Source organism: Barbatula barbatula (assembly GCF_947034865.1).
Source record: "Barbatula barbatula genome assembly, chromosome: 25".
NCBI lineage: Eukaryota > Metazoa > Chordata > Actinopteri > Cypriniformes > Nemacheilidae > Barbatula > Barbatula barbatula.
In genome coordinates this window covers 6,483,289-6,507,345 of record NC_136788.1, presented here as the reverse complement: position 1 = coordinate 6,507,345, position 24,057 = coordinate 6,483,289, and the positions used below count along the sequence as shown (strand labels likewise).

The following is a 24,057-nucleotide window of genomic DNA, read 5'->3' as shown; positions in this document are numbered from 1 at the left end:
TTTGAATATCAGTCAGTATAGTGATAAAATAATCCCTTACCCTTCTCAGAATGACGTTGATCTCCACAGCCAGAAGCAGGCCATACAGAAGGGTCAGTAAGCCTGTGATCCCAAACCGTAGCTGTCTCAGGCCAATGCCATGCTCTGTGTACTTGGCAAACTTGATTGTTTTCGTTACAAATGCCAGAACCCAATAAATCAGCAAATCTGTAGAAAACAAACAGTAAATGTATCTATTGTGTAACAGAACAAGATTAAAATACTAGACAGGGAATGCATAGAATCCCAAAATCCCAGTTAGATAGATAGACCCATTCAAAGTAAGCATTTATTTTGGTTTCAGCAATAGGGGTAGAGTGCTTAATTTGTGCCGTATCCAGCATCTACGAAATCAGATCAGGTGTTGTGCCGAATTTTGACTCCCGGCCAGATAACGACCCCGCTCTTGGGAAATTGCTGGGGGATTAATCCTAACCCCTTAGTGGAGAATGGGGAGTCATAATTTGGCAGGAGTCCTTTTTTGGCTCCAGCACCTCATTTGGCAGACCCCGCTCCTCAAGCGCTAATGGAAAACGTCCGTGCATATATTTCATTAAAAAGCAATTATAATGATAATGGCAATAACAAATGGCTCTACTCGTATTACCGGCACACCCCACGGTGCAACGAGATCTCACCATCCAATTTGGCAATACCACAATTATTCTTTCCAAAACAGCTAGGAACCTCAGAGTCATATTTGATGAACAGCTGTGCTTCAATGATAACATTGCAAAGACAACACGATCATGCCGATATGCCTTTTTTAACATGAGAAAGGTTAGACCCTATCTCACTGAGCATGTGGCACAACTCCTTGTCCAGGCCCTCGTAATCTAAAAGTTGAACTACTGCAATTCTCTCCTTGCTGGTCTTCCTGCAAAGGCTATCAAATCACTCCAGCTGGTTCAAAACGCAGCAGCACGCCTCGTCTTCCAACAGCCCAAAAGGGCTCATGTGAAAAGTGAAACACAATTAAAAAGTCTTAGCATGTACTCATTAAGGCATGTTAAGTAGCTAGTATAACAGATATAAAACTATTTTAAAGTTCAATAGAAAATGTCAATTCTTATTTTTTGATGAAATATTGCTGCGTTTAGTAGTAAATAGCTTATCAATGTGGGTCATTTTCTTTTTTTAAATTCATGTACCCTCATAATCTTCTGTTATAATCTGGCAATGCACTTCCCCCTGAAATGACTATCCATCTGAAATAATGTAAGTTATAAGGCTTGGCCGGAGCATCCGTTAACTCCTCCCCTTTAACTGTCAGCTTGCTACCAGTTTCATTTAAAAATCAATGCAGCTTAGCTGTTTTTACACATCCAATCAATTCACTGTGAAAGACGCAAGCCATGCCCACTAATTTTCTCCTTTAAAATTCCTTTATACTCAGAAATGTTTTCGAATACGGAAGTTACAATTATCACAACTTCCGGTTCGCAGGGACTTCAAACTATCCTAAAGCAACAAGCCTGTATGATGGAATATAGAAAACACTTTAAAAACACTTCAATGTTTAACGCTCCATTTGCCATCCACCATCAAACTAGAAGTGTTCACAATGTGGGAGGTGTTTTCACTGTTGGTCCTTGACCAAAGTCTTGTTGTTAGCGCATTTTTGTCTGTGTTGTGTTGTGCAGAGTGCGTGCTCCTACAACAACAAGATGAAGGATTTACAAGAAACCTTGTTGTGTAGTGTAAGCGCCAGAGCAATTCAAGTAGTCTCAAAGTCCCGTAGTGTCAGCTCGGCCTAACGTTATAAGCAGTGTTGGGTGTAACTTGTTCCTAAGTTATTAGTTTCTGTAATTTAATTACTTTTCCATTGAAAAAGTAAAGTAAGGGATTACTTAATTATTATTAATTTTCTGTAATTTAATTACAGTTACTTCTGATGTAATTTTTTAATTTGAATGAAATGAAAACTAAAGGAATTTCAAATCACATGAGCCAATATTTTATTCCCAATAGAACATAGATAACATAGAAAATTTTTAAACTGAGAAATTTTACACTTTTACCCATTTAATTAGATCATTTAAAATGTAATGCCTGCTACAGGTCTCAGAAAAGTTGGGACCGGGGCAACAAATGGCTAAAACAAGCAGTTTTGAATAGATTCAGCTGGGAGAACATCTAGTGACTAAATAAGTTAATTGATATCAGTTCTGTAACATGATTAGCTATAAAAGGGATGTCTTAGAGAAGCAGAGTCTCCCAGAAGTAAAGATGAGCAGAGGCTCTCCAATCTTTGATAGACTGCGTAAAAAGATACTTAAAAAACAATGTTCCTCAACTTCAAATTGCAAAGGCTTTGCCAATGTCATCATCTACAGGTCATATCATCAAAAGATTCAGAGACAAGGGACAAAGCCGGATACCTTTATTGGTTGCCCGTGGTCTTCGGGCCCTCAGACAAGACATGCAACACTCATCGGCATGATTGTGTCAATGACATAACTAACTGGTCCCAGGAATACTTCCAGAAACAACTGTCGGTAAACACAATGCGCCATGCCATCAGCAGATGCCAACTAAAGCTCTATCATGCAAAAAGGAAGCCATATGTGAACATGGTCTAGAAGCGCCGTTGTGTCCTGTGGGTCAAGGCTCATTTAAAATGGATTATTTCAAGGTGGAATAGTGTTCTATGGTCAGACGAGTTCAAATTTGACATTCTTGTTGGAAAACACCTTCCATCATGTTATTAGCGTTCAGTTCAAAAGCCAGCATCTCTGATGGTATAGGGGTGCATAAGTGCAAACGGTATGGGCAGCTTGCATGTTTTGGAAGGCTCTGTGAATGCTGAAAGGTATATAAGGGTTTCAGAGCAACATGTGTTTCCCTCCAAACAACTTCTATTTCAGGGAAGGCCTTGTATACTCAAGCAGGACAATGCAAAACCACATACTGCAGCTATTACAAGAGCATGGCTTCGTCGTAGAAGAGTCCGGGTAATGAATTGGCTTGCCTATAGTCCAGATCTTTCACCTATAGAGATCATTTGGCGCATCATTAAACGAAAAATACGTCGAAGACGACCACAAACTCTTCAGCAGATGAAAACCTATATAAGGCAAGAACTGGACCAAATGCCAACGCCAAAAATCCAGCAACTCATACCCTCAATGCCTAGACGTCTTCAAACTGTTTTGAAAAGAAAAGGAGATGCTACACCATGGTAAACATGCCCCCGTCCCAACTTTTCTGAGACCTGTAGCAGGCATTACATTTTAAATTAGCTAATTTGGTGGATAAAAGTGTAAAATTTCTCAGTTTAAACATTTGCTATGTTATCTATGTTCTATCGTGAATAAAATATTGGCTCATGTGATTTGAAATTCCTTTAGTTTTCATTTTATTCAAATTTTAAAACGTCCCAACTTTTCCAGAATTCCGGTTGTAGGATATAGAAAGTTATTAGCAATTAAATACTTTTTGGAGAGAGTAATTTGTACAGTAATCTAATTACACTATTGAATATGTAATTAGTAACTAGTAATTCATTACTTTTTTACAGTAACATGCCCTACACTGGTTATACAGCAGGTTTAACGTTACACTTCTAATACTTCTGCGCATGCGTGTGGCTTTTTCAAGGCGCGTTGGCAATGCATCGAGATGGAATAGTTCTACTTTTTAGAGTGCCAGGCGCAGGTCCTTTGACTAGAGAAAGCGTTGCGCATAGTTTTAGACGCGATATGTGAAGATTGTGTTTGAGGGCAGCTTTCTGCGCACTTTTAAAACATCTGATATTCAATGGTTAATAGAAAATCCCCCAGAGTTTGCATAACTTGTCAGGAAAACCTTTTTGAATACAATGCACATTTAAACTCTTGAACTAAAATAGATCTTAAACACTTTTTTTCTGGAAATCTCATTTCCGAGGCATCTGAACAGGTTATGGCAGGGAATAATTACATTCCATTCTTCACACACGCTAATACTGAAGGTGCCTGTTTCTGCTGGTTTTTCTCAGTACGCTCCGATTTAAAATGGCTTCTCACCTCATCACACCAGATGTTACGAGAGAAGATGATAAATGCAGTTAGTAGCTCTTGTAAGGGACCAGCTGCCCTCAAACACAATTCAATATGATTGCAAGGCTTAACGCTGCCGATGTGACTTCTTTAATATCTTGACAGCATTCAGAAGTTATTAAATAGAATATGTCAATCCAGCTGACTTGTTTCTGGAAATGAAAACAGTGCTGGAAAACATCGGGCAGAAAACAATAATGTGCACTGCAATGCAGTCCCATGTAAGCAGTACTTTCAGGTCTGTATCAAGCCTAGTGTAGCAAATGCATATTGTAATTGAATTCCTGTTAAATGCACATAACACCTTAATCACTGTATTTTAACCAGCAAACAGCAAAACAAAAAAGAAATAACACATACTCATCAGTAGTTTGGGGAAGTTGGAGGTCTCTATGTTGTGATAGTAGACTATTGATGTGATGGCAGCCATGAAGGCCAAACAAGATGGCATGTAGAGGTGCAGGTGAACTGACTGGTTAAACCTGATAAAAAGAACAAAAGATTGCATTATATATAGAAAAACATATTCATTTCAAACTAAACAGTTTGTTATTAAAGATACCGACAAACATTTTGAGATAAGTGGATAGCCACTTTCAAAGCTCTTGCCAAAATTACAAGCTTGACTCGTATGGGTTGCTTTTATGCAACTGAAAGAGATAGACAGACAGATCTTACCCATCAGACACGATGCCTTCGGCTATCTCACAGACGATGACGAAGAGAAGGATGAAGGTGAGGATCCAGCGGAGATTGTGTCCGGGGAAGTGCAGCCATGTGCTGTGATGGATGTGCACCTTGGAGCTCTGACTTCCCCATCCTACAGTACAATGATTAAAAATGTGTACATAGCTTGCTGGAATTGCACATATTTTTCTCTGTCAGAAACAGATATGTAGGATCTCTGAGAATGTAAATTGTTTTCCACACATCATCATTCCTAGCAGAGAAGCGGCAAGCAAAGATGTGTTGCTTATTCAGTGGGCATTTACAACAAATTTGCGGCGTATGCATACAAGTGTGTCCAGAAAGAAAATGTGAACAGGATATTAGGAATACAGGGAATTGGATTCCAGACCAGCAACAACACATACTGCATATTAAAGATACTGTTATTGATTGTCAATGGCATGACTTTCGGGTGGGACTGCTTATTTGCACCAATTTCTTAAGTTTACATTCAGTTGACCAGAAACTTTGATTTTACGTGAAAACGTATGTTGGTAAAGCTAACAATAAGCTAATATATATATATATATATTGTATATAGAGCAATCAAAATGTAGTTGCTACACAAAGTGTATAAAGTGTGGGTTACTTGCTATGTCATGTAAGTTGATTCTGGGTGTGAGTGGGGCCATGTCAACCTTTCCATGAAAATATATTTTTTTATCAAAGGTTTTCACCATAGATAGCACAGATGTCAACATTTGGTGGTTTAAATATGTGAATAAGTTCTTAAAGTATTTTATAATAATGATATTCAATAATCAGGTAAGTGCTGTTATAGAATTGTCACATCCATAACCGGCAATATTTATAATAGATGGGCACATGATATTATAATTTTTACTATTTCATGTTCTATGAAGAAGCATTACTTTTCCATTTGTTGGGTATTATTGCTTTTACTTTATGCGTTTGGATTCACAGAAATCCTACAAGGTTTGTTGTCATATTTCAAAATAGAACACTTGTGTATAGACTGATATTTTTCGGATGTTTAGACTCTATCAACATGGCTTCATTAAATTATTAACAAATGGTTTAAAGTATTGATAACAAATACATTCTCTGAGAGTTTGTGCAGTATGTCACATCCATAATACAAGAATTGCCCTGTGAAGTTTAGATTTTGTTTGACTCTACTCCCTTCCTGTCACTTGATTCTCTGACAGGACGACAGCTTCAGCTTGCACTCAATACGTACTTCATCTAAGGTCACGTTTGTTTGTGTAACATTAAAAGATTCCTCACAGCAGCTTGTTGAGCCATATCTTCAGCCCTCTACATTTATGTACACATATCTGGCAAATCACTTCTCAAGGCCGAATCAATTATGCATCATTTATCCTTGTAATGACTGAGTCCAACATTCACAGTGGAATTTTTAAAGACAGCATTAATCTTTCAACTATTGAACCACACTGAATGGTGCTACATGGTTGCGAAATGTGGAATATGGAAACAATTCTGACCATACTTACTAGAACTAGTTCGAATAATTTCACTAGACACATGTGGAAGTGCTCACCTGTCTTTGACACTCACCGATGAAAAGTATGGGAAAGGTGATGAAGAGCAGGAAGACGTGCGGCACCAATGTGAGGGCGTCCAGGAAGCAGCCGTTGTTGAGGACGCCGGCATCTACGTTGTACGCAGCCGTGTTGTTTTCGTTGCCGCAGAATGCCAAGGACATGCTGCTGTCTGGTCTCTGAGGGGATCCGGTAGAAATAAAGACCAAGGCAGAAGAAAAGCAGAAAGAGACACTCTCAGAACATAATTTTCCCCAGACGAAAAAAAGACGGAAAGCGGCAGATGAACCGTTACATCCTTGCTGTAGGTGGAATATGTGAGCACAAGTAAGTCACAGCACAGGTAGGGCACGATAACATATCCAGTTCTGCACTGGATCAGAACATCCGAAAAGCTGCTCGCCGACAGGGGGCCGCCTGCATCGGATTCCACAGCTCACAGGCATGCTTTTAATAACCACTGCAGCTTAATGCCACAAAAAAAGCGCCTCCATTCGTGCACACACTCCGGACAGGTTCTTCCTCTGCTGCGGTTTCTGCTCAGAGTTGACCTTGTAGGAGGTTGGCTATATGGCGGAGTGTGTGTATGAGAGGCAGAGAGTGTGATGGGGCAAGAGAGACGGAGAGAGAGAGAGAGAGAGAGAGAGAGAGACAGTATGATGGAAGATGGGGGGTAGGGTGGTGGGAACGTGCATGAGCGAGAGACTCGAAGCATCTGAAGCCGACATGCACGCCACAGAGAGATACATGACTGGCATGAAACATGTTGGTGACCGATGAACTGACGCATGGGAATCAGAGGCTGTTTTAGTTCAGGAGCTGATGGGACGCTATGAGGAGGTGGAAGGAAAAATGGTTATGTATGTTTCCGGGACATGCAGAGATGGGACCATTTGGCTTATGGACAATGCAGATATTAATATCTAAATAAACGATGTCCCAGAAATGTCAGCTGCTAACATTTTTCCAAATATATTTAGTTCAATAGAACAAATGAGAAAATTCATAATTTCAAATTGTTCCAAACCTGCATACATGTCACAAATACTCTCTTCTTCTATCCAGAGGATGCACGAAAATAGTGCATTAAAGAAATGAGAAAGCATTTATCCACATGGAATGGCAGTTTGTGTAGCGAAAACATTCAAGCTATAGAATAATTAAATTATTCCATATAGATATAGTTTCACTTCTAAAATCAAGAGCATGCACGATTTTGCAAAAAAATTGTTCAAATTTTCATTACTTTACAGTAAAAAACGTTCTTTGTATCATGAGGTAAAAGTAGGCTACAATATATTTTGTGGATTTAAGGGTATCAGAATATACTATACAATGGAACCAATAGCTTAAAACCGTGTGTTGTTATGCACACAAGGGTTAAAGCATAATGTATGTTCAATAATCAATTTTCATCAGGGGCACGTCATTCAACCCCCACAATGTTTAAAACCCTGTGCACACATAAAACGCGTTCATTATGCATGCCCAACAAATGAGGAATGACGTCTGTGGTGAGCTGTTAATAGTATATTGATTTTATGATCTTTTGGTTTCATCCTATGTTGCGTTCCGTTGAAAGGACTGCGCATGCGCAGAACATCCAGCTATAGACGGCCGGCTTCTAGAGCTCTGTTCGTGACGACCAACAAACGCGTTAAAATACTTCAACTGTATTAATTTGGACCAAAACGACATCGATGGTATTTTTTAAAGCATTTGTAAAGGATGCAAGATCTTTCTTTTGACGTGAATGTTAGATTTCCAAACAACTTCGTGACAGTAGAAATGCGCATGCAGGAGAAAACGTTATGTGTGCATTATTAAACACAATCCGAGCTCAATGTGTAGGGTACTGCTTTGTTTCCAATGTGTTTGTGAACGGCGACAATACTGTCTGTAAGGAAATTGCATACCGGTCTGTATCGTGTGATCATCATGTTGAAATTCCAGTTCTTCCAAAACCTCACGTGATGATGTTGAATACTGTCTAGGGATCTCCTTCTCAAAAAGGAACGTTTAACTCACGGGAATAGATAAACAATAGCAAACAACTCATTTTAGTCCGCGCTCGTGCCATATGGTCGGACTCAGAGGAACTGCTGAAAATCCGCGAAGAGATCCGTCCGTGTGAAATTCCCAAACATCGATCTTAAAGTTAGCGAGTGAGATCCAGTTCATCCAGTCGCGCAACACGAGGTCTATTACAGATCAAACACACAATAGAAGAACCGATACGCGTCTGCCATTGATTCTGCTCGAAACTCGATTAAATGACGTAAATCATATCATTTCTGTATAAATCAATTCATACGACACGAATCGAATCTATGTTGTATAGGCTGAAATCATAGAGACATTATACAGTCTGTAATAGACAGAAATCCTATATAACGGTGACCCGCTATTCATTCGCTTTATGACCCAAATTCGACAGGTGTGGAATTGTGAATTGTGAACATTGGCCAATCAGGGCGGCGGTTGAGGATGTCGTCATCACAACAGAACAACAGGCTCAAAACAAAGAGCTCATATTATGTACCGTAGCCTACACAGCACACCAGAGACACCTTACCTATGGCTTGAGAAGTGAATAATGCAATTTGTTATTTTTATTCAATGTAACATGTTGTAACATAAACTTAAAATAGGAGATCTAAAAAACAAACAAGTAAAAACAACAACAACACACATGAAGAATTTAGGATAAATAAGATTAAGTTATCGTGTCCTGTATTGAGGTGTTATGCAATCGATTCATTTTACGAAGTAGATGAAAGGAGAAACATATATGAATAAAATACAAAATGTATTCGAAAACTTTTGAAATTGCAGAAGCTTGTTAAAAACACCCGAATGCATTGAAAGTGAATTACACACAGGCTTCACATTTTAAGATGATTTTGTGCAAAAGTATAAAGCCTGATAAAGAATGGCTTTGAATTGCCACTGTGGTTCATACTGATGGAAGGGTGGGTCTTAAAACGAATGCTGTGTAATAAGATAAATAAATATTAGATTGTTTACATTTTATAGCCACAGATGAGAGGGAGGCTTAAGAACAAAGGGCTTTCTGCAGATAAGAAATGGAAAGCAAATGTACACTAAAGCAACACTTTAATAAGCTGGTTGCTATATATGAAACCAATTTAGAAACATGAAAGAACACATCACTGCACTGGCATTGGTTCTCAGAATGTAGAATGAAACCTAAACAAAAATGACTATTTGCTGCGACCAGCAGGCCAGTGCTGGAAGTGCTGCAAAATACTATAGGAAAACATCTGCACATAGGTTACTCACACGTGCAGTACGTCCGCAAATGTCGAGCTGTGGGTTATTTAATAAATTTGATCCTGGGGAATAATTAGCAATGTCTTGTCTTGAATTCAATATCTTGTCTTCATAAGGCTTTAGAGAGCCTCAAGAGCAGCATTCTGTAGCAAAGAGAAAGATCGAAGAACAAAAAAATGATTGCTAGAGACATGACATGGAATGACAGCACAGGCTTTCTAAGCACATTTAATGTCAATCATCCTGACAGCCTATGTTCATCTTAAAGACATATAGGCTAGAGGTGCTGCCTTTCAAATCCAGAATTTCTTGTGTGTTAGCTTCAGGACTAAATATAGCAGATGATTCAACACATAATAAGAGTTAGGCACTTCAACAAAAACTTTTGAAAGTTTGAAAACAAAAGACACAACGGCATATGTCGCATTTATCGTTTCTTGTTTATTTATTGTTCTTGTGGATCATGTCCTTGTATCTGTGTTATCCTCCAGTCACCAACATCAACAGCAGTGTCAATTGTAAGCAAACATATGACATAACATACACCCAACATTAAAACAACATACATACATAAATACACATATATATTTTCATGTATACCTACAGTATATACATAAATACATACATGTTATTTTCTTCAGGTTAAGACAATTTGTTTATTTGACATCAATTGATATAAATGGATGAAAAAGGATCTCTCAATTCACACAGACACAGATCTCATCATGGCTTGAGCCCGTCTGAGACAATACACGTACAATAGACATTACGGGAGACAGGAGGGTGGGGCTGAGAGACATGACAGGAGGACACGTGTCTCCACACATAACACAACAAAAACCCGAAAGACGTGGCAATGTCATAACTCTGCCAAGGGAGCCAGAAAACTTGAGACAGGAAGGACAGAGTCCTAACACCCACATGCAAACTGATAAATGTAATTTGGTTACAAGACTTACATCAGAACGACACGTGTTCATGTTTGATGAAGATATTTACTAGGTTTTTAAATTTTTCCAAAAACCAGATGTGGGACAGGTTTGATTTTCAATGCCAAAGAGATCAAAAAGAGTCATTAATAAAAAACATTAAAGATTTTCCTTCACACCAGATCGTAGACATACAGACACCTCCAGATAATCAATCAGGATGGAAACATCTTGGTTACTGAGACATGCTCTGTTTGACAGAAAAATGGCTATAGCTAGATTATTATATTACTTTAAATGAGTCTGTCCCCAAAGATTATTATTATAAACATGAGCCACATCTAAAAGGCAGAAGGGGAGGTGTTGCTGGACTTTATGTTAGGACTCTGTCCTTCCTGTCTCGAGCTTTCAAGCTCCCTGGGCAGAGTCATGACATTGACACGTCTTTCGGGTTTCTGTTGTGTTATGTGTGGAGACATGTGGCTTTATGTGGTTACTTGATGCCACGTGTCTTCCTGTTATGTCTCTCCGCCCCACCCTCCTATCTCCTGTAATTTCATTAGGGTTTCATTCCCATCGTCTGTTTTGTAATTCACCTCTTTAGGGTTTTATTCCCATCAGCTGTCACCACTCTCCCCATGTAATCACTCCTCGTTAGTGTCTCCCTTTATATAGTCTTAGTTTCCCTCTGTTCAGTGTCGGTGCATTATCTATATCTATGTCTATATGCCCAACACTGATGTCTTGCGTGCACGGTGTTATCCCCTGTTATTGGTCTGCCTGCCTATACCTTCGTCTGCCTGCATCTGGGTTCTGTCCAAAACCATTTCGTGACAGAATGCACCGACCCACATTGAACCCAGCAGGCAGTACGGACACGACTGCCCGTGCTAGTGAGGCGTACCTCCTCTTTGGCCTCCGCCAGAGAGACATGTACATATGGGACTTCGCTGACAAGTTCTTGGCAACGGCAAAGCGAGGCTGCTTCACGGAGGAGGAGTTGAAGGTAATCTTCAACGGCTGCCTTGCAGAACCGCTCTCCCAGGAGGAGATGAAGTTACAGAGACACCTGGGCTTCACGGATCTTGTTCAGCGAATTAGTGATCGGGATCTGCCCAGGGTCTCTGCACGCCTCAGCTCTACGACCCCATTGGGTTCGATCCCTGAGGATCACACCTTGGAGCTTGGGGTCGTGACCACCACCGCACCATCAGTCTTGGACCCTGCAACCTCTCCACCAACCACCAGTCTTCGGGGCAAGTGTGGAAGTAGAGAGTCCTGGGGTCCTCTTCAGAGGCCTCCAACGCGGAGCCAGCCCCGTCCTTCACCTCCTTCCTCCAGCCGACTGCCAGGCAATTGGCTCGGCAGAAGAGGAAGAGGCAACGGAGGGGGGCACGTAACCCAGCCCAGCCCAGCCGGCTCTCCTGCCGGTTCTCCAGCCGGGTTCACAGTCAGCGATCCAGCAGGCGTCAGGACCTGCCTCTCCGCAGGTGTCAGGACCTGCCTCTCCGCAGGCGTCAGGACCTGCCCTTCCGCAGGCGGCCGGACCTGCCCTTCCGCAGGCGGCAGGACCTGCCCTTCCGCAGGCGGCCGGACCTGCCCTTCCGCAGGCGGCCTTCCAGCTCGGTGCCTCAGCCAGTTCTCCGGCCGGCATCACCTCAAGCTTTTTTCCCCCTTGGACACACACCTCTCCCTAGCCACTTCAAGTCCCCGCCGGTCTCGTCCGGTTGTTTCAAGTCCCCGCCGGGCTCGTCCGGTTGTTTCAAGTCTCCTCAACCTGTCCCACCCTTTTCTGGTGTCCCCAGGGTTTGGCCTCCCATTCCCACGTCATTGCCACATCTTTCGGGTTTCTGTTGTGTTATGTGTGGAGACATGTGGCTTTATGTGGTTACTTGATGCCACGTGTCTTCCTGTTATGTCTCTCAGCCCCACCCTCCTATCTCCTGTAATTTCATTAGGGTTTCATTCCCATCGTCTGTTTTGTAATTCACCTCGTTAGGGTTTTATTCCCATCAGCTGTCACCACTCTCCCCATGTAATCACTCCTCGTTAGTGTTTCCCTTTATATAGTCTTAGTTTCCCTCTGTTCAGTGTCGGTGCATTATCTATATCTATGTCTATTGTCTATATGCCCAACACTGATGTCTTGCGTGCACGGTGTTATCCCCTGTTATTGGATTACCTGGTTCCTGTTAACAGTTTGTGAACTTATTATTTATCTTTCCTAAAGATTCTTGTTTTGTTTTTATCCCCCTCGTGGGAGGTCTTTGTTTCTAGTGTTTGGTTGCTAGTGTGTTTTTGTTCTTGTTTTTCCCCATTGCGGGTGTTTGATTTAATAAAGTTTTTTGTTATACCTTCGTCTGCCTGCATCTGGGTTCTGTCCAAAACCATTTCGTGACACTTTAAGCTTTTCCCAGAATTCGAACTCTAAATACAATTCTTTTGAAGTCATGGTACTTCATGTATCAAAACCTCATACTAAGGATAAATCATTTTAAAATGTATTCTGACTTTTGTGTATAGGCCTCCAGGGCACCACACAGATTTTATTAAAGGCTGCAGATAGAGTCCTTGTTGTTAGTGACTTTAACATCCATGTAGATAATGATACAGATGCTTAAGGAATGGCTTTCAAAGACACTCTTTACTCCATTGGCGTTAAACAACATGTGTCAGGACCTGTACAGCATGGGAGGATAGTATTTAAAAATACAGGTAAGCCCTATAAACATCCCGAAATGTTAAAAAAAAAAATTATCCGACCGTTTTCAATTTGTAAAAATATGGTGTACCACAGGGCTCAATCTTAGGGCCTCTGCTCTTTGCATTTTACATTTATTAGTAGATATAATAAAGTGACACAGAGTACTTTCTCTCTGTTGTGTTGATGATACGCAACTTTTCTTTCTTCGAAGCCTCATGAAACACAGCAGTTCCATTGAATAATGGGATGCATAGTCGATATAAAAATCTGGATTAGTAACAACTTTTTATAACTGAACTCAGACAAAACAGAAGTGTTACTTGTTGGATAGAAAACCACCATACGTAACAACCAAGACTACTGCTTAACTATTGACAGATGTTCCATAAACCCTTGCTGTCAGAAAAGAATCTTGGTGTTTTATTCTATAGTTATCTGTTATTTGAGAGCCATGTCGCCAACACCTGTAAAATTGTGTTTTTCCATTTTAATAATATATCTAAACTACGTTATATGCTGTCACTATCAGATGTAGCGAAGTTTATTAATGCATTTATAACATCAAGACTAGAGTACTGTAATGCACTATTAGGTGGTTGTTATGCGGGCTTATTACAAAACTGGTCCAAAACGCGGCAGCTCGAGTTCTTACATGTACAAAAAAGTACATAAAAGCATATTAGCCCAGTTCTGTGAACCTTGCACTGGTTACCTATAAAGCATCACATTAACTTTAAAATATTGCTTATTACATATAAAGCCCTTAAATGGTTTACTACTTGAGTGAACTTCTCATGTATTACAGTCCTTCATGTGCACTACGCTCTCAGGCATCCGTTCAGTTGGTAATACCTAGAATTTCATAATCAAGTGCAGGTGGTAAATCCTTTTCCTATCTATCTTAAACTTTGAAACAGTCTTCCCTGCACTGTCCGGGAGGCAGAAACACTGTCAGTTTAAATTTACACTTTTTAATCTTGCATACCCTACACCACCATAATATAAATCCTCTGAGAGTTTAGGCTGCATTAATTAGATCAACCAGAACCATAAACACCTCCAATAACAAATGATGTACGTGTTGCATCAAAGAGTGCAGAACAGGGGTGTATTCCAGAAAGCTGGGTTAATTTACCATCAGATTAACCCTGAACTGTGGGTTGATTAACCCAAAACCTGTTTACTCGGGGTATGTCGGTTCCAGAACACCTGTGTAGAGTTAGTTTGATCAACCTACTGCTAATAACCTCAAGTTAATGCGCGCGCACGGAGAACATATCAAGCCATTTTCAATGGAACGCCGAATTCAGGAGTCACCATGGAAACTAAGGGTGAAAAGTTACGTGCCGCGTACTTCTCCGAAGTGGAGTTTGAAGTTTTAATGTTTGCTTATGAGGAGTTCAAGCCCATTATAATGAAAAAAAGCAATACAGCTGCATATGCGAGGGAGAGACAATTGGCTTGGCAAAAAATAACTGACAGAGTCAATGCGTAAGATTGTTTTTATAACATTGTAAATATGCTTGCATTTTGTTAATTTGCAAAGTTTAGCAATTGTCTTTTTGAGTATGTGGCATGACTCGACAAGCATTTACTTTTCTCTACATCCGTTTCTTAAGAATACAGTGCAATGTATATTGACAAGAAATATTTAGGCCTAGGTGTAATCCTTCTGGAGCCAAAAGAACTCTTTCCCAAGTCAAAATGAAACACAAAAACATTCTCCAAAAAGGTAATATTTTATTTTAACTGTTGTAAGATCAATGTCTTCAGTTACTTTTACAGTATTCTTCCTATATAGCTAATAGAAAGAAGGCTGAGGCCCGTCTAACTGGCGGGGGTCCACCTCCACCTCCTCTCACCCCATCTGAGGAGTTGGCTCTTTCGATTAATAAAGGTCGCCCTGTGGTCGATGGTATTCCAGAGGGCACTTCGTCAGACTTTGCTACCTCCCACAACAACTCAAGTGACTTGGTACAATATTAGTACTTATGATTATTTAGTCATACGTTTGAACAAAACGATCATTACCTCTTGTCATTAGGAAGAAGGCTAAATGCTTCCCAAATGCAGTCATTGTTTCACTTGTGCATTATGCATACATTTTCTATTTAATCGAGGACTGAACAACATCACGGTAAAGAATACCTATCCTTTACCATTGATGTCTTCAGCTTTCGAGAGGTTGCAGGGAGCATCTGTTTTCACAAAATTGGATTTCTGTAACCCTTATCATTTGGTACGCATTCGGAAGGGGGATGAATGGAAAACCGCCTTTAACACCCCCAGGGGTCATTTCGAATACTTGGTCATGTCTTTCGGGCTGTTCCACTCCCCGGCGTTTTTTCAGGCACTCGTTAATGACGTGTTGAGAGATATGGTAGATCAGTTCTTATATGTCTACCTGGATGACTGTGGTGAGGAAGGCGGGACGAGAGCCGTGACGCGGGGCCGGTGGCGTGAGTGACAAGTGGAAGCAGCTGTGCGCGCACCGGTCCCGCATCTTATCACGGAGGAGATTGGGAGCTTAAAAGGATGTTCGGCAGGACTGTAGACGAGAGAGGACCGGGCCCGGACATATGTTAAGTGTGTATATGTTTTATGGCCGGCAGTCTACCGTGAGGTGGCTGCCGGTTTGTTCAGTGTTAATTGTTTATTGTTTATTTAATTAAAGTTTTATTTGAATGTTCGCCGGTTCCCGCCTCCTTCCTTCCCTTCTAACGAACTTTATTACACTGGTGCCGAAACCCGGGAGGAAGGAGGGACATGCTGTCAGAGAGCCCTCGCTGCCGAGGGTGATCGCGGTGCTGCGGAGTTCGGGCAGCTCGGACGAGGGAAGTCCGCGAGTGGCTGCCCGAGGCGGTGGTGCTGGATCAAGAAGTCGGATGGGACGAGGACCTCGCTGCCGTGCTCCTGGGTCGAGGTGGGGTGGCTGCCGTCCAGGAGGGAGCCAAGGCCCGTTCGCCGTGGGCCGAGCCTGCTGCCAGCCGCCATGATGGGGAGGAGCAGGGAACGGATGACCAGCTGCCCTCAGCTGGAGGGCCATCGCCGGCCGCCAGGGGGCGGAGGAGGATCGAGCCGTCCACCGAGCGTCCAGTACCATCGCATGGCACCGCGAGGAAGAGTTTCTCGGCTGGCTGAGGACCGAGCGACAGCGTGTCAGGGAACCGGTCAATTTTTTTTCTTTTCCTCTCTCCCCTCTCTCGTCCCTGTCGCTCCGGGGGCTCCCGTCTCCGTTCTTTCGTCTCGCCGGTGCATACCCCCAGGCGCCGCGGACTCCGAGACTGGCTCCCCGGGGGGGGGAGTAGGTACAGTCTCGGTGGTGCCCCCCGGCCTGTAAGGGGTGATGGGGGTATGTGGTGAGGAAGGCGGGACGAGAGCCGTGACGCGGGGCCGGTGGCGTGAGTGACAAGTGGAAGCAGCTGTGCGCGCACCGGTCCCGCATCTTATCACGGAGGAGATTGGGAGCTTAAAAGGATGTTCGGCAGGACTGTAGACGAGAGAGGACCGGGCCCGGACATATGTTAAGTGTGTATATGTTTTATGGCCGCAGTCTACCGTGAGGTGGCTGCCGGTTTGTTCAGTGTTAATTGTTTATTGTTTATTTAATTAAAGTTTTATTTGAATGTTCGCCGGTTCCCGCCTCCTTCCTTCCCTTCTAACGAACTTTATTACAATGACATATTGATCTATTCATCTTCACTCCAGGAACACGTTCAGCACGTCAGGCGAGTGCTTCAGAGGCTGCTAGAGAATGGGCTTTTTGTCAAGGCGGAGAAATGCAATTTTTAATGCACAGTCTGTTTCTTTTCTAGGATACATCGTCTTGCCTGAGGGAGTACGTACGGACCCTGACAAGGTTAAGGCTGTGATAGATTGGCCAAATCCAGATTCCCTTACTGATCATAAGAACCTGGAATATGTCAGGTCTGCTAAAAGCTTTTTTTCGGACGATTAGATTTTTCTCTCTTGTACCGCCCGGGTTCCAAGAATGTCGAATCTGATTCTTTGTCACGTATTTTTGATCCTTCCAAATGCCCGTCTACTCCCGAGTGTATTTTTCCCCGAGACATTAGTGGCCTCCACTCTGATGGGCTACTCCTTTCGAGACCCTGGTCCCATATAGAGCTAGATTTTGTTACTTCAGGTGGGGGTAGGCACCAAGGCTAAGACCGATCGCCACCGGTCGATGGGTCAAAGAGTGTGGCTTTCTACCAAGAACATTCCGCTCCACTCTGTATCTAACAAGTTAGCTTCCAAATTTATTGGCCCGTTCCGGGTCACCAAGATCATTGGTCCCGTGGCTGTCCAACTTAAACTTCCTCCGGCGTACAGGAGAATACATCCCGCCTTCCATGTATCACAGTTTAAACCCGTGTTTTATTCACACATAAATCCGGCGGCCCCGGTTCCCCCACCGCTGCGACTCACAGATGGGGAACCTACATATTCTGTAAATCGTATTCAGGACTCGAGACGGAGGGGATGCGGATTCTGGTACTTGGTGGACTGGGAAGTTTACGGTCCAGAGGAGAGAAGTTGGGTACCTGCTAGGGACATCCTGGATCACTCCCTTATCGATGATTACAATCGACAGGTAGGGTCGTCTGGGAATGCCAGGAGGCGTTCCTAGAGGCGAGGGTACTGTCACGGTTGGTCATCCGCGGTCTCATTACGCTGATTGTTTCATGTGGGCGTTACCGCTGATCATCTGTGATTTATTTACGTTGTTGGAGTTATCCCTTGTTGTTTCCTGATCTCCTGGTGTAAAGTCTAGTTTTTCGTGTCGCGTTATATCCGTTTCAGTCTCGATTTGGATCCCGCACCAGTTAACATTCCTCACTCCGGGAGCTTCTTCACTCCATCAGGACACGTCTTCACTGGATACCCAATCAAGGTCCCTGAGTCACCACTCTCCGGCTGGCTGCAACGTGCTGGACTTACACTGTCATCTCAATAAAGAGATTATTTTCTTGCAACCTGCATCCGCTTATTTCTCTGTAACAAAATCTAACACGGTTTAAGGGACTTTGCATTGTGAGCATTGATCACAGAAACCCCATCACAAATGAATATATGATTGTTTATTAAACTACTCTAAATGGTACACATAACGATTGCAAATACAAAACAATACACAACAGGAAACACAAAACATAGAAAGAGGTAGAGAGAGAGAAATGTGAGAAATAGATTGTAAGAGTAGCATGGAGAGTTGCATCTGAACACCAATAAAATCAATTTTAACAAAGAGGCACAAACCTAACGCAGCTATTCTATGAATAGGACGGAATACTTGCAAGCTCTGTGCTGTATTTGTATCCATAGCGTTTGGAGGGATGGCACGGTCTCGACAAAAAGTTCCGGCCTTTTGGTCCTGTGGTAAGCCGCAGTCCATTGTTCCTTCCCCCCTGGTCGAGGCAGGTACAAAGTAAAAGCGACGAAATCAGCTATGACTGATCCAATCAGACGATGGCACTTTTGGAGAGAAAATAAATTGTCTTCCAGCTCTTGCTTTGCAGCTGGGAGCTGATTGGGTGACCTCTCAGAACACTTATTTAGATGAAAGAACAGTTGTGTCAGATGAGTTCCTCTGGACAAATTACAGATGCAAACAAAGTCTTCTCATATCTCCATTTTCTTGCTTTGAAGCTTAGGAGTCGTAAATACTCCACGGGGAAGCAAAAGGGTTTGCCCTTTGATGATGGCATCTAGAAACCAGACCAAAAGGGAGTGGGCAGTTTTATGGCTGTTCTTTCAATACTCTACATATGCTTTTGTCCAGACAGATCTGACAGAGTCATGATTAGCATGGACTGAGAACGCAATTGCAGACAGGATTGTGGAAAACAATGGTTTGTTGGTTGGTTTAAAAAAATACACAAAGCAGAGACATACGAGGGGGTAAAGCAACATGTGACTATTGACAGAGGGATAATAATCACAGACTTAACAGGATCATAGTCTCACTAAACTGGACCAAGACCAAATGTCTTTTCCAAGCTATTAAGCAAAACGAACTGGCACAGGACAGAAAAGACAAGGGCATTAAACAGGGAACCAAATAAAGATGGGAAAAAGGCGCTGGAAATTAAATCATTACAGTCAAAGATGAGACCGGAGAGAAATCTCTCCACACAAAACACATGGCTCTGTCATGATTCAAGACCTGCAAATCAAGATGACCGCACTGCACTCATGAAACAAAATGAACCAGGACATAGGGACAGAGACGAGACCGGAGAGAGTATATGGCAAGCCATAAGGGCCAAAATGCCTCTCTCAACACAAAACATGAGGTTCTGTCATGATCCTGCCACTAAACCAAGAGAAACATGACATGATGCAGCAGAATCATGACAGAGTTCCCAAGATAGATGTGCTCTGGTTTCAGCTTTTAGAAAGTTCTTCATTTAAAAGATTGGATGTGACCTCTAGTTTTTAGCCAATGTTTTTTCTTATTCAGACAAATGTTTTGATCAAACATGCATATCAGTGGCATTTTCATTTACCTTCACCTTATGTCTTTTTCAGGGGTGTATCAACAAATGATAAGTCCATGTCCATTACCCAATTCAAATCTTACGTGTTATTTAAGGCCAGGATGGGTTTAGTCGTATACTGTAGATACACTATTTGTCAGGAACAGAAGGTAGACCCAAACACAGATTAGAAGATTTATTTAAACACAAAAGTTAAACAGAGGTATGCTGCCGTCTAGCCGGGCAAAAGGCGAGAATCATAGTCGGGCAGGTATGGGTTGGTCGAGGCGTTTACAGTGTAAGTGGGGAGGAAGAGAGTGCGTGGTCAGACGAGGTGCGAATGACATCCATAGGAACACGGTGAACTTGAAGTCAGGCAAGCAGAAGTGGGGATCCAGTATGGTCGGGAAACTGGGAAGCCAGTGGTGAAATGGCAATCCTGCAGAAGAGCAACCACCAGTACCAAACTAGGGGGAAAAAGATTAGTGACAAGAAGCTAGTGATATCCGTTCAAGGAAACTAACACACTGGCAACGGAAAGGAAAGCTGAAGGTGAATATAAAGTGAAGGAAGATAATGAGAAAAATAAGGTACAGGTGCACGAGGGCGAGAGAGCGTGAGTGAAAATACCGCCAACAAAAGAGAGTGGAATGCCAAACCTAAGTACTTTTAACTTTGACTTTTAACATTGTAACAACATATCTATAAAGCAGTGCTTCAGTAAATGAATCAGTTTGATAAATAGCTAATTACTTGAAGGATGAATATACGCTTTGTGATGTTGTCCCATTAAATAGATTTGCATTAAGAAAAGAGTTAATCATAATACTATACCCTCTAATACACAACATACTCACAACGTGGATCTCTCACTATATATCAATAGTTTTGTTCAAAACTTTTGACATACAAAAGTACCTGTTTTACGACATTGTATCTTCACCATGTAAATGTTAAGAACATATTTTACAAATCTTAAATTGTTCTCCTTTTGTAAACCCTTTTGTATAGTTTCCACATTCGTCATTCGTCAGAACAAAGTTGTCAGGCTTCACGCCTATGTTTTTTAGAAGTTGTTTTGTTGTCACTGTCTTTTCATTTTCTGACATAATCTACAGAAAGTGATAACAAAGACATTGTAAGGTAACAGACTTGTATTTATTTTATAATATAAAGTTTTTTGGATTTATTTTCTTACTTTACCACTTCTTAGTTATGATAAGTTGCATGGTTACTTATTTGCTGTTTTTAGTTATAAATTGTTCATTGTCTCGAGCTCTTTTCAATTGTCTTACCTCCCTCACTGATTTATCCTAAATGTCCCCCCTTAATGCTGGTAAGATCAGATGTTCTAAATTTTATCAATGTTCGAGCAATGTTTTAGGGTTGAGGTTTGTTTGAATGATTAATCTTCTTCATCTTAATGTCTCTATATATTTTATTACACATATAGTATTTTTGCGATTGAGTATATGTTTATTCTTATAAATTGCGACCAGGCGCGTTTCCAGCATTGAAGGACATCCGTGGCTTAGCAATGACGTATACGTATATTTTTAGAGGACCATTAAATAAAATGATACAAACAAAAATTTAAACGCGTCAGACTGCTTATGACTTGCGTGACAACAAAGCTTCACATTTCTAATCAAAAGCTTTACATTTGAAAGCTTCACCGCAAAATTTGGTAATATTAAGCAGGTTTTTGATTTACACACAGTTTAATGTTTGATGATTATTATTTTATATTTGAGTGAGTAAACAATCTTCTATCACTTGTTTCAGCTTCTTCGCCTGTGTTTTTATCCGGAGGAGAATCAGTACTAGAAGATGCCAGTACAAGTTCTAACGTATAACGTTACCCTATGGTTGTAAAAACTAGCTAGTTAAACAAATAGGTGTCACCCGGTGACAGGGCCGAGGGTTATTTACCACACTCCGGAGGAGCAGACACCAGAGAACACCAAGAGGCGGACAACAAGGATGAGTTTAAAAGGTAAGTTTCTTTATTAATCTAAAAAGGGATAAAAGCAGGGGTGGGGATGCTCGTGGCTGTAGCGTGGACGCAATGAAGAAGCGGGGGCTGGTAGGTACTTCTCCGTCCTTCAGGTAAGGATATTCCTCTCTTGGTGGGCCTGTGGCTGTAGCGTTGATGAAGTGAAGAAGCGGGGGCTGGTAGGTACTTCTCCGTCCTTCAGGTAAGGATATTCCTCTCTTGGTGGGCCTGTGGCTGTAGCGTGGACGAATGTGAGGAAGGGGGGGTGCCGGTAGGTGCTTTTCCGTTCTCCAGGTGAGTATACTCCTCTCTAAGCAGGCTCGTGGGACCGATCGGGACTTTCCTCGTCGTCAGACTCGTGGAATTACTCGTGGGGCAGGCAGCTTCTGGACTTGGATTCGTCAACGTGCTCACAAAGCCACCATCCAACTCGTCACAGTAGCTCCCTCTTTACTCCCTGTAAGGGACGGACAATTCGATAGTGAGGCAGGCAGTAGTAGGTGAGACAAAAACCGGGTACTTTACCAGCCTCCACTCTCGTTCTGGATATACTGGAACGGCATCATCGGAAGAATTGGCAAGGCTGGGCTTTCGCTGAGGCGGGATACAGTGCTCGTGATTTGTGGCAACAACGGAGCATTGAGTTCTCCTTCCTCCTCTACGCCATGCACACGATCGTTAGGGACCTGGAAACAACTACGGGGACAGTTCAATTCGAATACATCTTCAAGGTTATAGACCAGTTTCAGCCATCAGAGACTCAGAGAAAACAGTTGTTCGATCTCACCACACTCGTGCATAAATCACTCTGGTAAATCCTCACACGTGTTGGTTTCACTCCATCAGACACTGCAAACACACTCTCCCTTTACAGCGATTAATCGACTCGTTTCACTCCTCTTCATAGGGTGAATGATCCAAAGGTTAGTAGTTCCAAACGATAAACCCGTACTCGATGGTCTCCCCAGCTGGTACAGTTTCTGTTCCTCACTCACCACTCACTGCCACTACGATGATCCTCGAGTATTCCTACAGCGCTTCACAACTGCACGAACACTCTCTTCCCCCTTCCTCTTCTCCCCCTACCATGCTTTCAGCCTCTCTCTTTATACTGAAGCACATGCTTCAATGAAGCGCTAATCATTAGCTTCAGCTGGCGCTCGTTATGGTGTCGCACCGGCATTTCTTCCCCCTAACAACGAGTCGCAGTCTCTCTTCGGTTCCTGGTTCGTTCACCCGGTGACATCGGCCTACAGTGAAAGCCAGCCAGATGATGATGATCTTCAGACCTTAAAGGATACAAAAACTGAATTCTGGCTCTGCTCGTATAGAGATTGCGTGGAAAGCGAGTGCAAACTGTTATCAAAAGGCACTAAAAGCAGCAAAGGCTGTTACCTCATAGAAACTACCAAAAACAATCCAAGGTTTTTATTTAGCACAGTTGCTTAATTAACAAATAAACAGACATCACCTGACCTGGTTATTCCGCCGCACCTTGGTAGCAATGAATTTATTATTTTTTTACAGAGAATCGAAAACATATGAGACACAACAGTAAAACTCAAACCACCAAGTCTGTCCTATGAATTAGTACCAACCATCGCCCCCCAAAAAAGGCTACAGTGTTTTTCACCTATAAAACAAGGAAGATTTAATTAAACTTAATGCAACATCTTAACCTACAACTTGCCTATTAGACCCCATACCAACTTAATTATTGAAAGAGTTACTACCTGTTGCAAAATTTCTGCCCATTTATAACATACAAACTACCTGCTTATAGCATCAGATAAATGTAACATCTCACTCCTAGTCCTGCTTGACCATAGTGCTGGGTTCGATACTGTAGACCATAATATACTTTTAGATCCCTTTCACAATTATACCGATATTCAGGGACAGGCACTACTGCTTCAGATCTTCCTTATCAGACAGACATCAATTTAAATGGGGAATCGTCAAATCTAATGCAAGTAAATTATGGATTACCTCAGGGATCGGTTTTAGGACCCTTGCTACTCTCCATATACTTTCTGCCCCTTGGAAATAACTGGAATTACCTTCCACTGCTATACACTGCTCGCTTATATATCTCATCAAGACCAGATGATTCCTCCCACATTTCCAAATTGGCAGAGTGCATTGAAGATATAAAACATTGGATGACTTGTAATATCCTTCTTTTAAAATAAAAAAAAAAACTTCTTCCACCTTAGAAATGTTGCCTATTTATAAAATATTCTATGTGTTGTTGTCGCAGAGAAGCTTATTCATGCATTTGTGACCTCAAGACTTGACCACTGTAATGTTGTCCTGCG

At 42.0% G+C, this 24,057-nt stretch overlaps 1 protein-coding gene across 1 annotated transcript in view; it reads right to left on the bottom strand.

Annotated features, from left to right (window-relative positions):
• abcc8 (ATP-binding cassette, sub-family C (CFTR/MRP), member 8) overlaps positions 1-6,916 on the bottom strand; it is a 55,007-nt gene extending 48,091 nt beyond the window's left edge. The window contains exons 1-4 of the mRNA XM_079449795.1: positions 6,351-6,916; positions 4,758-4,899; positions 4,440-4,561; positions 41-207 (exon numbers count right to left, since the gene is read on the bottom strand). Coding sequence (XP_079305921.1) covers positions 41-207; positions 4,440-4,561; positions 4,758-4,899; positions 6,351-6,498 — 579 coding nt within the window. The 5' untranslated portion in view covers positions 6,499-6,916. The remainder of the gene's footprint in view (positions 1-40; positions 208-4,439; positions 4,562-4,757; positions 4,900-6,350) is intronic.
• Positions 6,917-24,057: the final 17,141 nt, after the last annotated feature.